Source organism: Chroicocephalus ridibundus, chromosome 1 (genome assembly GCF_963924245.1).
Source record: "Chroicocephalus ridibundus chromosome 1, bChrRid1.1, whole genome shotgun sequence".
NCBI classification, from domain to species: Eukaryota; Metazoa; Chordata; class Aves; order Charadriiformes; family Laridae; genus Chroicocephalus; species Chroicocephalus ridibundus.
In genome coordinates, this window is record NC_086284.1 from 82639230 (window position 1) to 82656529 (window position 17300).

Genomic DNA, 17300 nt, shown 5'->3' on the forward strand with positions numbered 1-17300 from the left:
CCAGGTTTGTCAGGCACGATTTGCCCTTGGTGAAACCATGTTGATTGTACCCAATCACCTCTTCATTATTCTTCTGCCTCAGCAGTGCCTCCAGGAGTATCTGCTCCATAATCTTACTATAGGCACGGAGGTGAGACTGACTGGCCTGTAATTCGCTGGTTCCTCCTTCTTTCCCTTTTTGAAAATGGGGATTACGTTTCCCCTTTTCCAGTCAGTGGGAACTTCACCAGACTGCCATGACTTTTGGAATATAATAGAGAGCGGTTTAGCAACCTCATCCGCCAGTTCCTTCAGTACCCGTGGGTGTATCCCATCGGGTCCCATGGACTTGTTCACTTTCAGGTTCATCAGATGGTCACAAACCTGATCTTCACTTATGATGGGCAGTTCTTTCCAACCCATGTCTTCTGTGACTCCGGGAGTGTGGCTGGAGCCCTTGCCAGTGAAGACTGAGGAGGAGAAGTCGTTGAAAACCTTGGCCTTCTCCATATCACTTGTCACCAGTTCTCCTGTTTCCTTTCTGAGGGGGCCCACACCCTCCCTAGTCGTCTTCTTACCGTTAATGTACCTATAGAAATTTTTGTTGTTCCCTTGATCTCCTTGGCAGCTTGCTTAATGTAATACATATGTATTACTAGTAGCACTCTCTGACAAAAAATTACTCAATAATATTCCAGCTCTCTCTCAAGAAGCTGTTTCTTTGGGCTTTTTTTTCCTATTTCATCTGTGTTCACACGGGTTCGCATGTCCTCTCTTAGCTTTATTTTTTTTTCTGACAGTTTATTTTGTGTTCAAGTGGCATTGATAAAAAAAAAAAGTGCATTTCACAGGAACACTTTATTACTTCACCATTAAAATTTTTGTAATTTTTATTGAGAGAGTAACGTTAAGAGTAAGAAAACCTTAGTGCAGCAGTGGAGGACAATTCAGCTACAATGTTACGTTATACTGTTTCATCCAGCATTTAGATTGTTAGAACTCTTTTGCAGGGAATACTTAAATGAAACAGAAAAGCTCTCTGTCCTTTAATGTAATTTTTTTGCTTGAATTATATTGGAAAGGTCTTTCTCACAGAGGTGGGGAGGAAAGGAAATTTTAGGGTTGTGTTTACATCTTACGTTTCTGGTAGCGAGAGAGGGATTTTTATGCTTTGTCTACTGAGATATAAAAAGATACGGGAAATTGAATGAAATGAGATGGAGAAATTGAGCAAGAGTTGTCTTCCTTGTTTAAATTCTTGCCCTTTCTATGCACACATCCATTTCTCATGATACTTTCTTTACAGCATGTACTGTTTGCTCAAGAACGAAGCAAAAAGATGACTCTGAATGCCGTCTTTTTATTTTTTCCTTTTGTTATAGGCAATAAATGTACAAGGGTGAGCTTTGCATTACAGAGGGGCCTATGCGGGGCTTGTCCTTGTGAAACCTTCTCATGGTCAGCTATGACTGATGTTCAATGAGTTGTAAATTTTCAAAAATAGTAATTGTGTTCAACGGAATGTTGCCAAAAGTCTACAGTGAGGTTTAATAGTTTTTGTAAGTTTCTTGTACTCAAATAAACCATTGGTTCAGTATGTAAGTAACAAAGAACTAACCACTAACCAGAGTAAAGAAACCATGTTCTTGGGGAAAACAAATACAGGCATATATTTGATTGACTTCCTTTTTATCTTGTTTTGATCACAGAGAGAAGATAGCTTTTTTTACAAGACCAAGGATTAACATACCTCCTCTGCCAGCTGATGATGTATGACATGTTGCATTGTAAACATGAAGTATTTATCGCTTTTATTTTAATGAAGTTATTAGATTAGCCAAGTTTCTTTAAAAAAAAAATTGTGCAAAAGCTAATATACACGTTTTGTAAAAAATAAAAAAAGTAAAAAAAGTAAAAGTAAACAAAAACATATATATAAATATATATACATATATATATTTTATAATAGCGACTGCAACAAGGCTTGGTTTTTCCTTGTTGTGAAACTGACATCTCTGAAGACAACTTATTTTATAAAAGATCGACTATCCTGTTAAGAGCGTGTACAGTTTTTATGCTGTTTTATTTGACTTAAAGGCTGGAAGACAGAAACAAAGTGAGTTCAGGCAAATTCACTGTAGTGTAATTTATTTATAGTGCCTTTTTTCCTTGAAGGAAAATACCTACTTTAAGATGTATTTTAAGACTGAAATTTTGTTCTTCAGTATTTGTCATACAGTAGAATGGAACCATTGAGCTGGTTTTGTTTCTGATACCTGAAATGAAAATACTGTGTTCTAAAATTGTCACTTTTTTCAGCTTTATTATCTGTAGCTTATTATGTACATTGTATCCCTTAGCACTGTCTGTGTTATAGCAAAATATTATCACCTGCAATGTGTTTAACACTGATTAGAAGTGACGTTAAACATTGCAGAATTCATTTGCATGTTCTTACTGTGCACTAATAGATTGTTTTCATTTCAGTTGTGTCGAAAGTATCTTTATATTCTTAACTAGATTCTCAGTTTAAACGGAGGAAGGAAAAGGGTGACAGGTCTTCGTTTTGCTGTTTAATGAAAAGGGAGTTAAAAAAGCAATGTGAGCCAGCTGTGGGGAAAGACCGCTAAGGGAATACTACAGTAATTTCTGCAGTTTTAAAGATTCTGGTCTGATTCAGGAAAGTACGTATGTCCTGATTTCGGAAAGCAGCTGCATTAAGGGAGCTTAAGCACATGTTCATTCTAAAGGGTATGCTTTGAGGTTAATGCATGCAAGTTCTGTTGAGCAGTGACACTTTCCAGGAGGAAGGTGTATAATTCTGGAAGGTACAGCTCACTTGATTGCTAATTGGACCAGCTAAAATCCGGTAAGAAATAATCTTATTTGTGACCGTTTGTTTTAATGAGACTGTCACCCTAAATTCCCGAGAATGCCAGTTTTGTGTCCTTGCATCCTGCAAGTATGTAAAAATACTTCTTTACTAAGCTACTATAATAGAGTTTCTCATATTTTTTCTAATTATACATTACCTACAAAGAGAGGTGCCCAACACAAGAGGTGCAAATTGCTGGAATCGCCTAGGAGGAAGATCATGCTGTCTCTTAATGGAAGTAAAGGTCAAATTGGCTCCAGATTTTTATACATCAGGAAATCAGAACGACAGCCAAAAGCTAAATGGACTTACCAGAACCAATCAGAATATTTTCAAATATTTTGAAAGTAACCAAGTGTTCTTTGTGAGTTTCAAGAGCTTATACTCTGTTACCTTGACAAAAATCAGGAAAACCTGAAATTGAAACTGAATTGCTTTTACTTTTCCAAGCTGAGGCAAAAAATAGTGGGGGAAAAAGATTATAAACCTAAAACAGTAATCAATGAGGATGACTAACACAGACATTTAATTTTAAAGTCGAATTCCCTGTTTCCTGGTATGGCCTATAATCATTACAGGCATCAAGTGATTTGATCGTATAGCAATATATGTGAAATTAAAGTATATTTAGCATTTATCGTGCTAACCGTCCTGAAATCTGTTTTTGCCAGTAAGCTTCGGTGGGTGTCTGTTGGGTTCCTTGGGCGCAACTAGACACAGGAACTATGCAGTTAAAACCCAAATCGTGTAAGAAATTTTTAGTCTTTGGGTAAAAGCCTAGGGACAGCAAGCTTTTCAGTGCTCATTACTTGAAAAGACCAGTTCGTCAGAATATCACGTCTCATTTTCAATGGAGGCCCTTGCATAGTAGCAGGTATCGAAAATTACCATGCAGTGACACCAGAAGTACTTGTTGTATTCTAAGAACAGACAACACCGTGTTCCCATGAGGGTGGTCAGATACTGGAAGAGTTGCCCAGAGGGGTGGAGCTCTTTGTGCATGGAGGTGTTGAGGACTTGACCGGACGTAATCCGGAGTGTCCTAGTCACATTAGGCCTGCCTTGAGCAGGAGTTGGGATAGGGACCTCCCTTCCACCCTAAATTGTTCTGTGACTGTGTAAAAAGGGGCAATGTCTGGTGGCCTCTCTGTCAGGGGCTTCAGTTGGTGTTTTTAAATAGTGACCGCTGTCGGTGTTTCTTGTGGGTCTGTGACTCTGACTGCTGTAATGAGTTCTGTCGTGATGTGGTAATGAGTTATCATATTCAGTATTCATCTCTCTTGTTTTTGTCACGGTTCTGTATGATTGTGTCATTTTTGTATTATTTGAAAGTATTTCTTCTACAAAATAAAATACTTTGCCATAAACAGAAATAGAGTTTTGTAATATGTCACAGCGTAAGACATTTTTTTGAATGGTTTATATTTGCCACGTTCATGATGCTTTCGTAAAGAAATTTTGTATTTGAATAACACTGTCATTTAGGTGAATGTAATGAATTCTCAAATAAAAGAGAGGAAATGTGTGAGATGGGAGATGCTAGAGAGGTTACACTGAAGAGCTGAAAGGGCTGCAGAGTGTAAGGAATGGCAGGTATGTTCTCCCACGTGCGTACTGCTCACGATAAGCTGACAGCTGTATCAGAGGCTCATAGTTGAATATTCCCGGAATTCATGCGTAGCTCCACTTACAACACGTTGAACTGCCTTTTTTTTCTAACAGAAGTTTGTATTTTGTAGATTTGTATTGGAAGTAAGTTGACTTTATTAGGTCTATAATATCTTATGACTAATGACAGGGTGGAAGTCACTCAAATACAGATTAACTTTTTCAGCTGAACTTTACTGCTGCTTTCAGAAAGGAAATGTTAAACTTGCATAATTGCAGAAAGGCCATTTCTCAGTTTCTCTCTGCAACCCTGAGCTGCAGGAGCGCAGACAAAATCATAGTACTGACATATGACTCCTGTTTCTGTCCAGTATTTGCAAGGTGTTAAGGGTACGACAGAGTTTAGGTTATTTTTAAACAGTCTGCTGGAAATAGTCATTTGGAATACCAGCCATCTCTGCCTCACTACCATCAGGATCAACAACAAAAGCCATAATGGGTATGTCAGTATGGGTTTTCTGTTATAAAAATGAAGTCTTCTATATATTTCTTGCAGTTCTCCTAAGCATTTTGCAAGACTTAAAGGTAAGTGCTGTATAAAAAGAGCGGGGTTTTGTTTTCTGGGTTTGGTTTTTTTTTTTAAATTTTTTTTTTAGGAATTGGATGGACTATGTATTTTGTTTTCAGTGGAGGTAAAACTGAAGTTTGAATTTTTAGGGAAGAGGGCACTTTACAGCTTGTTTTGCATATTGTCTCCTTTTTAACTGTAGAGTGATTTATTTTTGAGAGGAGGAAAAATGTATTTACAGGGAGACGTGAGAAACTGCAAGCTAGCAAAAGCAAGAACAGTCTTTTCCAAAACATCATGTGAAGTGTATTTTCTTTTTCCTGAGACCACTCAGTTGACTGAATGTCACTGGAAAAAAACACCAAAGAATAAAGCTGATTTGTTTTTGGAAAGCTGATTTGATTTTGGAATCTGTAAACGTCAGTTAAGTGATTTACGAGCACTTTGGAAAATCTCAGTGTTCTTGGAGTTAAAAGCTTCTTAGGAGCTGTTTTTGGCTGCTTATGATTTCTAACAATCTCTTAAATTTGTACATACATATCTAGGTTATAGAATCACATTTTCTAATGACGATTAGGTATTCTGTCCCTTTAGTTTGTTTGCAGTTAGACCATCCAACTAAAAATACACATTCAGCAGAGACTCGATGAGCTCAGCTGTTGTGATAGGAAAGAGGAAATTGGGAGCTGAATTTAGAAAAATCTGTCCAGGAAAAAATGGGAGATTGAGACCCTTGTGCTCGTTTGGTTGGTGCACAAAATTACCATTCTGTGTCTAGGACATTGTGCTTGTGTTACAGAGCGCGTCTTGGGGCACAGATGTTCCCAGGTACAGGTGTTTGTGTCTGACCAACTAAATGCCGTTTGCCGTTTTCCGTATTTCCCTTTCATAAACTGATTAAGGAAAATTGCAGAAAACACTACCAAGAAAAGAAATTAAGTGCTCAGTGTTTGTTTAACTTCCTCCACAGAATTCAATTGGCCTATTATTAATACTGATTTAAATGGGCGCAAAGAGCAGACGCTGGCGGGAAGTTGGTGCTTCTATCACTTTTCGACACTTCGTTGACATGGTTATAGCAGGCCTGGGGCTGTTGCTCATCTACGAGCGGTGGAGAGCTGCCGTCTGCAGTGCTGTGTGGGAAGGGCGTAGTCAGATCCCTTTTCTGAAGGCACGCTGCTTCATCCAGAAAGGGGTGTGGGGGGTGGAACTTCAGGTGAAGCAAGCTAAGTGTTCAAATTTCATGAGAAAGTCCCAAATCTGTGGCTTCTGTATGGGGAGTCCATATGGGAAATAAGGAGTACAGGGACTTTGTCTTCAGCTTACAGACAACATCTGGAGGAGTCGAGCAGCCGTTCTGAAAAAAGGTTTTGTACACCCTGCATGAACTGGGTTGCTTTGCTGGGCTGGGCTGCCTGCTCGGCTCATCCATAAATACCCGCTCAAACACACTGGGACAAAAAGGTCTTCCAGAACGGAGTTCCTCAACTCATTTGAAGTGAGTGGAAGTCATGCGTGCGCCTTCAGTCACCTGTGGATTTTTTCATGGGTGATTGTGCAAGATCTGCCTCTACCTAGCTGTTGCATCTGCTTGGTAATGCAGAGCACAGCCCTGGATACCCTCAAGGGTAAAACCCGTCTGCACAATATTCAGATACGGGAAAATGAGTGGTAAGGTGAATGTCCTGAAACAGAACGCATTGCACGTGTACAAACATGTACACGATCTTCACAAAGAACAGTTACAGCCTCTGCCTTGTGGAATTAATCCTGGTGGCTCATACAAAATTTCCACAATCGGAACTTTTGAAATTATTATTTTGTTGTAGAACTCAAAATACGTTGTAGAGTACAATAAAATTCTAAGGAAAAAAAAAAAAAACTTCCAAAAAAAAAAAACAAAAAAAAAAAACAAAATCCCCCCCCAGAATATATTTCTGAGATGTAATACTCAGTTAACCAGAGTGTGAAAGTCAGGGTAATTGTTTGTTTGGTTTCTTGGGTTTGGGGGTTTTGGCGTGGGTTTGGTTTTTTTTTCTAAATAAATCTTTTAGGATGTTCTTGTTTTTAAATATTTGATGGGAAAACTTAAGCAGAAGTTTTGAAAAGGAAAGGTAGGCTGGCATATAGGAGAGGATCTTTCAAACAGTGACAGTCGCATTGAAAAGGCGTAAGGCTGCAAGTGGAGGGAGGGAGGGATGGATGGGGAGAATGAAGAAGGGAAGGTAACAGGGGTGTAACCTGTGAGGTGAGCTTGCAAAGCTGGAACGTGACACAGAAGATGGAGGGAAGTCAGTCTGGATAAGCTTGAAATGGAGCACCAGGAGAAGGAAAAATGCAAGGGATGGTGAAATTGTGGTTTGTCTCATTTCCAAGCTGCTGTGATTACACACTTCATAGAGATGAGAGAAAGTAAGACACTGGGGCGTTGCTGCAGAGTCAAGAGGAATACTGCTTGGTTTGCAGGCAGCATACTTACTATGCTTTTTCCTCGTGAAAAATGGCATTGTTATCACTGTTGCAAAAAAAATACATCCACAAACCCTTTTAAAAATAATTAGCTCAGGTTGGGGGGGCGGGGAGGGAGGAAAGCAGCATATGTTCTAATGGTGACCGACGAGGTAGGGCAGGGTAAAGCAGCTTGCAGTTTAATCCTGTGGGATTACAGACTGGTCCGTCTCCTATCAGATATCCTATAGATGGAGGATGCAGTCACATGATTGTTACCGCTTCCTCCCCATGACATCACTTGCTTTTGCAGCCATACCACCCAAGAGAGGATGCTATTAAAATCCTTGGGACTGGGCTAAATGATGTTGCGTTGCAGGTAAGCCACGTAATTCTTCAGAAAAATTGATTTTTGCCAGTTGCTCTCGTGCTGCCGTCCTCCAGCCCCACCAGCTCCGCCGGGCAGAGCGTCCGCTGGAAAAGAAAGCGGCAGGGCTTCCCTGCAAGCCAGAGGGTTTGCAGGTGCAGAGGCTGCCTGCCGGCTCCGCGCTGATCCGCCGGCTGACATCCCCGGTAGAAAGGCTGCCAGATGGAGCTTTTCAGCTGAAGAAGGCCCTTTTGTCCCTGCGTTTTGCTACGGCTCCTTCGGGTGTCTGCTGAATTCTGTATTTACGTGAGCAGCCACCATCGTCCAGTCGTGCAGAGAGAGAGCAGCAATACTGTTTCGCTCGCATCCCCTGCCTTTTTTTTTTTTTTGCCTTTTTTTTTTCCTGGATGCCTAAAGGAAGTTGTTATACAGGTAGATGTGTCTAAGCTTATAAAGGAATGAGGATTAACTTGCTTAGGGGGTTGGTATTTGTATCTGGGGAAAGAGGCTTTTCCTTTATTGTTAATTTTTGCTGACGTGGTCCAAAAGTACCTGGTCCGGCAGGTTTCCTGCATAATTTGCTGTAGCGTAAGGTGGGTTTTGCTTGGCGTCCAATATACGCATGAAAAATTCTTTTCCAGAAGGCACAAACGAGATGACAAGCAGATTTTTACTTCTTGCACAAAATGCCAATCACCAAAAGGCTGAAAAATCCACACTGAACTGCATTTTGGACTGTTGGTATTTATCTAAGCAAAGTCCAGAGTCTGTTTTGTTTTCCTGGTGTGGGTGTTTAATTATGCACTCTATACAAATATATGAAGACATATATTTGTGGAGGAAAAAATGGTGACTCTTCTGTGGTGGTTTTTTTTTCTGTATTGCTTCTTAAATATATTTTAGGGTTTTAAAAATATTTTTTTAAATGAATACAAATATTAGAAGGCAATAAACTAAATTAATTTTTGAGCTTATACTAGTCAGAAAAATGTTTGGTGTGGTTTTTTTTGTTTTTTTTTTTACTATTTTAAGAATTCTGACAAATCATTCTGTGCCTTTGCCAGAGAATGGAGGATGACTCAGCCGCAGCTTCATCAGGCAGAGAATCAGGTGATTTTTCAGTCCTAGTCTGCAGGAAGTTTCCTTATTCTTGAAAATCCCGTTCTTTGTTCAAATAAATTTTTCCCACCATTGGAAAAATCTGAAAATTTGGCAGGTGCAGGGGCTCTGCATGCTTGCCCATACGCTCTCAGGGGAGATTTTGGATCTAGGATTTTGGAAGTAGGCTGTGTGTGCTAGTGAAAGATGAATTCTGGTTTCTAGTGGTGGGGTATGCAGTAGTGTCAGGAATAGAAAATAAAGTGGGGGAGGTATATAATGAATAACTAAAATGAAGTAAGAAAGGGCAATGGTTCTTTAAAACCAAAAAGAAAAATAGAAAAATAAATTTCTTTTTTTTCTTCTTTTTTCCTCCCCCCCCTCCAACAGAACCTGTGGGTTTTTTTCCCAAGACTGAGCCTCAAAAGCAATAGAAATAAATACAAACCCGTTGCTGTGTGAGGCGTCAGGGAGGGCTGTGCCCCGGCAGCGCCCGTGCTGGGTTTATTCTCCCGACTCCCTCGGAAACCAAGGCTGGGACGGTTCCCTCCAGCGCTGGGCCTGAGCCGAGCCGGGCTCTTCCTCGCCACGTGCCCCGAGGCTTGGCTCTTTGCCCACGCCAAGCACACAGCGGGGCTGCCGCACGCAGGTTTTACAGGCTTAAAGGGTTCCCCCATAACCCCGCGTCGTATTTAAATGCCCAATACGAGTGGGGCGGTGGGTCTCACGGTCTCCTGGTTTACATCAGGCACCTTTAGTGCAACGAAAGGCAAAGTGCCAGCTTTAAAGGCATGCTGGAACAACTCAGAAATTAAGGACTTAAGTCCTTTAGCGGTTGTTCGGTATAGGAGGGTGACCCTGGAAGCATCCCCAGCTGGAGGGCTCTCCGCCCGGTGGCATCAGGGTGCCGTGCCCTGGCCCCAACACGTGGCTGCAGGGTGCTCAGCCCCCGTGCACGTCGGGGTCTGCCTTGTAAAGGTAGTACCTTTTCAAAGGTAGCGGCTGCTGGCTTTTAACCCAGGACTGGAGGAGGAGAAGGGGATGATGGAGGGGAGCGCTTGCCCTGGGGCTGGGTCCTTCCCATCTGCCTGGAGGGAATGGGCTCTCCGGAGTGCCACAACCTCCCCAAATCTGTGAGCTGCTGCATCGTGAGGCTGTTGTTTGTTGGGCTGGAGGGGAAAGCGAGTGGGATCATGACTGCAGCCCAACGCTTGTGCAGGGGGAGAGGGCAGGATCCCACCCCCCCCACAGTTCAGGGCCATCTCGCTGGTGGTGGTGGTGGTGGTCAGTGTCGTGTCGTGTGGGCTTTCTCAGGTCTGACCTGCTCTTAGCTCGGTGTGGTCCACAGCCCTCAAACATTGGCGTAATGCCCATAGGTACCAGTCCTTTTCCAGTTTGCTTTTGCCATCAGGCTGCAGCTTGCAGGGTACCCAAGAGGGGGATGTGTGCGTTGATTTTTTCCATTTAGTCAAACGGAATCAGGTTATAGAGTAGGAGTCTAATTCACGCGTGTGTGTATGTGTCCATACATACACACCAGGTGTCATGTATTCTCAGATTTCTTCATCTCTGGTCCAGCAGAACCAAAAAAATCACACATCAATGCCGAAAAAGAAACTCTGGCAGGGTTATGGTAGGCAGCTATTCCTAAAACACGTTTAACGTGTCACTCTCAAACATCACCCCAAGGAACAGGTTTCCACGTCTTGCAGGTGGGGGAGGTTCCTCTCCGCGGTATGAAGTATCTCCTCTGGGAGCGCGCAGCCCATCGGCATCAACCGCAGCAGTAAAAACCAGTGCCCTGCCAACAGAAAAACATTGCCCTCCATCTGCGTGAAAATGACTCACTGCCTCCACTCAAATCATGAGAACTGACATGGTAGAACAGATTAATGGCTCTTCTACTGCAGGTTTATCAGCTTTATTTCAAGTGAAGGCTTAAAAAGGTTTTCGGCAAGGGGTGTATTTAATGCTATTAAATGCCCTATTTAAGGGAAGAGCTTTTTAGGAGTAGCTATATACCAGGGCATTTCCCTTCTGACAGTGCAGCTCTGTTCTCTCTGAATGTATTTGCCTTTTTTTGCAGTCCGAGAACCATTCCTTCTCCGCTACCACCTTAATCCTATCATTTTCTGAGTGAGGAGACAAAGAGCAGCACTGGAAACCCAAACCCGGTGCTGGAAAGCTCGGCCCTGTGTGGCACGGAGAGGGAAAACTTACAGCAGCCACGACCCTTCAGCCCTGGCTTCAAGATCTGGAGCAGTAAAACAGCTGTTCCAAGAGGAAAATTCCCCCTCTTTTTTGTGAGGAAGGGAACTAGAAGGAAATCAAGAATAGAAACTATCCATGCTGCTACACTGGTAGCCGGATTTCCAGTCAGTCCTGTCTTCTGAAGTTTAGTTTCTTACCCCAGATGCTGAAGGGTTTCTGAATTTTATCTAATTGAATATTGTTTCCTTCAAGAAGCGAAGGCATGCAGGGTTGACGCGAGCCCACAGGACTCATCTGCTCAAGCTGTGATGGGCTGGTAGCAGAGGGGCATCCTTTAATAGAGATGTTTCAGCTTAGTTTGAAAAATGCAGATGGATGTTCCAGAGCCAGCAATGCTTCCCTCCTGCTTCTTCCACAGCCCCAACATCTATGCTAACTAAATTTACTGGAGGGACCTTTAAGACTCACTGGAAAGAGAGAAGCGAGTTTAGCATTTTTTTTTTATACAGATCTGATTTTGAGTTATGTGAGCACAAAAATTCCACTTGGAGCTCATGGGGAAAGAGCTGGGATTTTTTTTTCCCCTCTTCCCTTGCTGACGTAACTCAGCAGCTGAACTAACTTTGCTCAGACTTTCCAAGAAAACTCAAACAGAGACCAGACACACGATATTTCATACCTAAAGGGATTGGTTTCTAAAGGGAGGGTCATCCCGGGGAGGAGCGGGGAGTGGGGCGCCGGGGGGACATGTGCTTCCTTGGTGGGTTTGCCTCTCGGGGCAACAGAAGCGTGGTGACTCGGGGGCTGCCCAGGAGAAGAAAAGGTGAAGAAGGAGTCAGGCTGTTGCCGAAGGGTCAGGAAGCCCTGGCAGTTTCTTATCAGCTCCCGGGGTGAGCTGGTGGCCCCATGTCCCTCAGTACCTCCCGTGGGCTGCGCTCCTGGCCAGCCCTGGTTTCTCCTCTGGTGTTATCTCACCCCGTGAGCACGTGTGGTGGTTGAGGAGGGGCAGTCGGAGACTGTGGTTTGGTCTGGAGGAGCCTTTTGTGCCTCAATTTTCCGCCATTTATCCCAAATGTTCCCTCCTGCCTTTCCCCTTCTCTCCCAGGCCCTCTCCCCTGTGATCTGGTGCCCTGTGTTTTTGGAGCTCTACTGTGGCTTCATCATTTTTTCCACAGAGGTTACTCGGGGTAAAGCTGCACATCAAAGATGTGGCTGTATTTAGCTTGCCCACACTGTCATAGCAGGAAGCTCCCTAATATGTGGTGGGGGGGCCATACAGTAAAACGCTGCAATGCTTTCCAGTAACGTTTCCGATACTGCAGCCTGCACTTGTGCGGCAGGAGACTGTTTGCACTGCTATTTCCTTGTATATGGGGGGCTGCGCAATTAGTCCTTGAATAGGAATAAAAGCATTTGCCAATTTTAATATCCTGCCTTCCCTCTGTATTTTCCCAATTTAACTATTCTCCGCATATTGTGTTTCCAAAAAAAGCCTGTAACTGGGTTTGGCTTTTGCTTATTTTTCCAAGAGTCTGAACCTTGCTGTGATCAAAAGCCATTTTAACTTTTTTTTTTTTGAACACCATTGTTAAGACAGAAGATCAATACATCAATCGGCTTGTTCAGTCTGAGGCTTCTAAGGTGAATAGTCTTAAACTGCCCATGGATATTTTTCAACCTGCAGAAAACTGCCCGTTCAACTCACGGGTGATTCAGCCTGCTTGCTTTTGCTGAAGACACCTTCCTTGTGAAACCATCGCCCAGCAGCACCTTACTTCTTGTTTAGAAGAATGTTTCATAACCAATTACCCGCAGCCTGTATCCTGTAGGGTGCGATATCGCATCCCCGTTTCCAGATCATCTTCTCCTATGTGACAAGTGGCAGAAGAGGGATTACATTCCCCCACCTTGGTCTTCTTGGCTCCAGGATAAATAGACCTCGTTCTCTGACCCCTTCCCAAAAAGTGTATACCCCTAATCATCTCTCTGTACTTTTCATAAATCTCTTTCAAGGTGACCTCGTTAATAATCTTACTTGATGACTTCCTGAGCTATCAGGCCCATTTTCTCCCACCAAGTGGTACTGAGGACCTGTGGTGTAACCGTGCTCAGCTCTGGGAACTTTCTCCCTTAGCCTTATCTTCTTACGGCTCTTTCTGAACACCGTCTTCTTCAGCTCACTCAGCGGCCGGCAGCGACCTCCTCATTACCTGCGTTCAAGGCCTGGGTAGAGGGTGCTCCAAGTCCATCTCTGCAACTAGGTCTGAATCCTTTGGCATGGGGGGTGGATGGACGCTGGCAGAGCACCCGCTCGTAAGACAAGGTACCTTTGGTCGACAGATCACGTCGAACGGTTAATGGCCATGAGGCTGGGGCACTGTGCTTGGCTCGTTTGAGAATAGGATACTAGGAATGGTCAATACAAATATTAAGGGCATAGAAAGTGGCAAATCATCTGTCAGCACGAAGGAGTCTTGTGATGATTTCCAGACAGCAAACCAGAAAGTTTGCATTGTTCCATTACTGGGTACTATGGAAAGTAAGTCCCAGGGTTTTCACAGCCCCCGTACTCCTTAGTTTGTGCAGTGCCTGCTGTCATGTCGTGTCATATGAGCACAGCTAATCTGGCCAACCATGCAGATCAGTAGCATGCATCATGGAGTCATGAGTGAAATGACCATGGAATCATTTCAAAAGCTTTGTGTCTGGAGTACGATCTCCCCTGCTTTTTCATTGTGTGTACGGTACCAAAGCGTAGAAAAGCCCTGAGACACACTGTATTCTGCTTTTGGGTGTTGGTTAACTCACACCGCATTTGGAAGAGATGGAATGGACGATGCTTTCGATGCCCTGGAAAAGTCACTCCAAACAAATGTGAATTGAGGAACTTGCAACGGGCCTTTAGGCTTCTGCTTTCTTACCCCAGCCTCTTGCCAAGTTCATTTCTCCCTTATGCTATAGCAGAGGAGTCACTGAAGAGCGGTACGTTTTGCTGCCTGCATACTGTTATGTTTCACATGGCAACACCCCACTACTCTCTTCAAGGAAAACGGCATAAAGATGAAAGTGTGTAGGTGAGTGTTCATCTGCTAGAAACATTTGAAGCGCTGAAGTAATTCAGCAACTGTGATCTGTTGAAAGTAACTTGAAACTCGTTGGAATTGCATTAAAAAACGTACTGCCTGCCTCAGCGCAGTGTGTCCAATTAAAACAGAAAACAGGATGAGGAGAACGTAGCATGGAACTAGCATGTCTAGTAGCAATAGGCCAGGGCCAAGACTTTTCCTTTGATGACTGTTCAGCTCGTTGTTTCCCATCAGTATACTTTCCAGCTTCTTTGAACCGTGGGATGTTTTGGTCTGCGCTTGCCATGTCAAATACGTTTCAGATCCGATCAGTCAGTCAACATAATACCTAGAATGTCAGTTCACCGATAGGGCTCTTTGAGCTGTGGCTTTTACATTTGCACATGCTGTAACAGTGCTATGAAGCTGAGAGGTTGTCGGCATTTCCATTGTAAATGTAATTTATCACTCTTCTACAAAACTTAGCTGCAAGCTGCAGTGTATCTGCCACAGAGCTGGTCCGAATCACATGATGAGTTTACTCGCTCTGAGACCTGCATTAAAAACTTGACCTTAAATATGATGATAATACTACTTTTTGGTTCTTTAAAAAAAAAAACCCACACAAAAAGTGGGTAAATATAACGGAAGTGAGCTGCAGTCCATGGGATACCTGCTGTGCTCGTTGGCATGTCCCTGCCTATCGGGCAGCTCACTGTGTTTGCACCCTGGCTTCTGTGGGTTGTTTGCACTGATACCTTCTTTGCTTTCTTTCCATAGGAGGCTTCAGTGATTACTTAAAAATTATCTGGCTTCCTGCAGGCCTCACAGGCTAATCTTCGGACTCCTGCTTTTGATCCTTACCTTTTGCTGTTCTCATGCAACACCTCCAATGTTTGTAGGGCAACGTCTCTCTCTTTCTGGCTTCAGAATACTGTGCGCCAAGCAGGGCTAGCTGGGAGATCAGGGGCTGAGCATCAGGGTTGACCTGGCCCACAGTTTCTGGGAGACGTCTAGGGTGACGTGGCAGCCAGGAGAGCCTCTATCAAGGGACGCAATTGCCGGTTTAGTGTGAATTGATTCCTGCCTGGACCTTTCTCCATATACAGGGCCCCAGAGTAGCCTGACGTGTCTAAATCCAGGGAAATCTGCTAACCAGGACCCTCTCCGTTCAGGAGATAGATAGTTCAGTCAGATTTCTCTGTTTCCTCACTCAATTTTTAGCAAGAACCTGTTTACAATTATCAAAGCAGAGTGTTGACAAATATGTTCAGTTGTAGATATACTAAGCTAGTTAGTAAAAATGAGAGCTCCCTGTGAAGAGCTGAAGAAGGCTCTCTACTGAATTGCAGGAAATAAAATGGCAGATGTAATTCAAAGTCGATAAAGGCAAAGCAATAGAGAAAATGACCCTAAGAGACCACAAAATGATGGACTCCAAACCGCCACTGCCTCTCATGGAGGATAGCCCGGAGTCATTGCAGCCCAGTGAAAATGTTGGATGTCTGCCCTAAGGAAAAGCTGGTGGAATGCCAGAAATTATTAGGAAAAGAATAGGGGACTAAGCAGGAAACATTTGCCCTAACGCAAATTATGTTGCATCAGCATCTGGAAAAACAGTGGAAGGGACAGCAAGGCTGTCCAAGACATAGATCAACAAAAGGACTAAATACATACGTCAAACAGTTACTCAGCAAGATTCAACACCTTTAAGTGTATGTAAGCTCTGTCAGAGTATCTAAATCTCTAAGATGCTCAGGTGTTAGGAGTGGCGTTTGTTACTGAATCTGCATGTACTGGTATTGCAATGGGGTTTTTTTTGACTTGATAGTGTCGGACTGATTTGATGAGATGTGGATGTCTATCTCTGACAGCTGTTTGTAATCAGTAAACAGCAATTAGCACTTCTGGGAAACAATCTGTCTCATTCTAATGTAAATATCTAAAATGCATCAGATAAATTGCATCTGAATAGAGTTTATTTCCCCTCATCATCTACCGAAGGAGTCTAGATTTTAGCATCCAGAGCCTAGTGCAAATTGCTCATGGTCAATGAGACAACTCACACCATGAATACTCATACTTTTGCCATCGTCAGAGTTGATTGCTGCAGTGCACCTGGCTACAATTCATGTTTGGATAAGATTAATTTGTGCTTAACCTATATGTATTAAATTTAAATATCTATAACTGAGTTATTTGTGTAAGGATCCAGTTCTGCTGGCAGAACTAGAAGCATCTCTGCAAGGGCAAGTTAGTTCATCCTGAAATAAATTTTGGAGATTATTTCAGATGCCGAAGTAAGGTGAGATAAGTTAATGCAAAATAAAGAGAAATAAAATGATACTTATTGTGCTTAGTGCTAGGATATAAGATGAGAATTCTGCAGTATTCAGTTTGTAAGTGCTGTAGCCAGATTTTATTTACTAAAATTGGGTTTTGCATAATCTGATATCACTTCTGTGCTTTCAAAAGCATAGTACCTGAAGTGAACTTTTAAGGCTGGTAATCATCCAGCTAGCTGCAATTTCCAGGTATTGGTACGCTACGTAGAGTTCAAAGTTTGTTTGTTTTCTCAGTCTTCCATGGCCCTGTGGTCTCTAGCACATTTTTCTCTTCCTGGACGTGTTGTGTAGCACGTATTTTTGAGGTAGATTCAGGCTGAGATTGTAATTATCCTACATAGTTGTGGTCTGGCCTGGTATTATCCATCACAATATTGTCATGTGCTGGGCATTGACAACATGTTTTAAAAGCTATTTTTTATGTGATATAACTAGCCTGTTGGGTAGTTTTCTTGTAGTATTAAGGAACACTTGCCAATGCTTTCAGAATAAGAGTTCCCAGGAGTTTCTTTATATCATAGAATCTTAGAATGGTTAGAGTTGGAAGGGACCTTAAAGATCACCTAGTTCCAACCCCCCTGCCGTGGGCAGGGACACCTCCCACTAGACCAGGCTGCTCAAAGCCCCATCCAGCCTGGCCTTGAACACTTCCAGGGATGGGGCATCCACAGCTTCCCTGGGCAACCTGTTCCAGTGCCTCACCACCCTCACAGGAAAGAATTTTTTCCTAGTATCT

General features: G+C 43.0%; 2 protein-coding genes across 4 annotated transcripts in view; both read left to right on the forward strand.

Annotated features, from left to right (window-relative positions):
- The window catches only part of WWC3 (WWC family member 3), a 104576-nt gene extending 100359 nt beyond the window's left edge, over positions 1–4217 (forward strand). For all 3 annotated transcript variants that reach the window (XM_063341409.1, XM_063341417.1, XM_063341425.1), the window contains exon 23: positions 1689–4217. In XM_063341409.1, the coding sequence (XP_063197479.1) occupies positions 1689–1755 (67 nt within the window). In that variant the 3' untranslated portion in view covers positions 1756–4217. The remainder of the gene's footprint in view (positions 1–1688) is intronic.
- Positions 4218–7714: 3497 nt separating this feature from the next.
- Positions 7715–17300, forward strand: part of CLCN4 (chloride voltage-gated channel 4) — a 46299-nt gene continuing 36713 nt past the window's right edge. The window contains exon 1 of the mRNA XM_063341438.1: positions 7715–7857. The gene's annotated coding sequence lies outside the window, so the exon portion shown is untranslated. The remainder of the gene's footprint in view (positions 7858–17300) is intronic.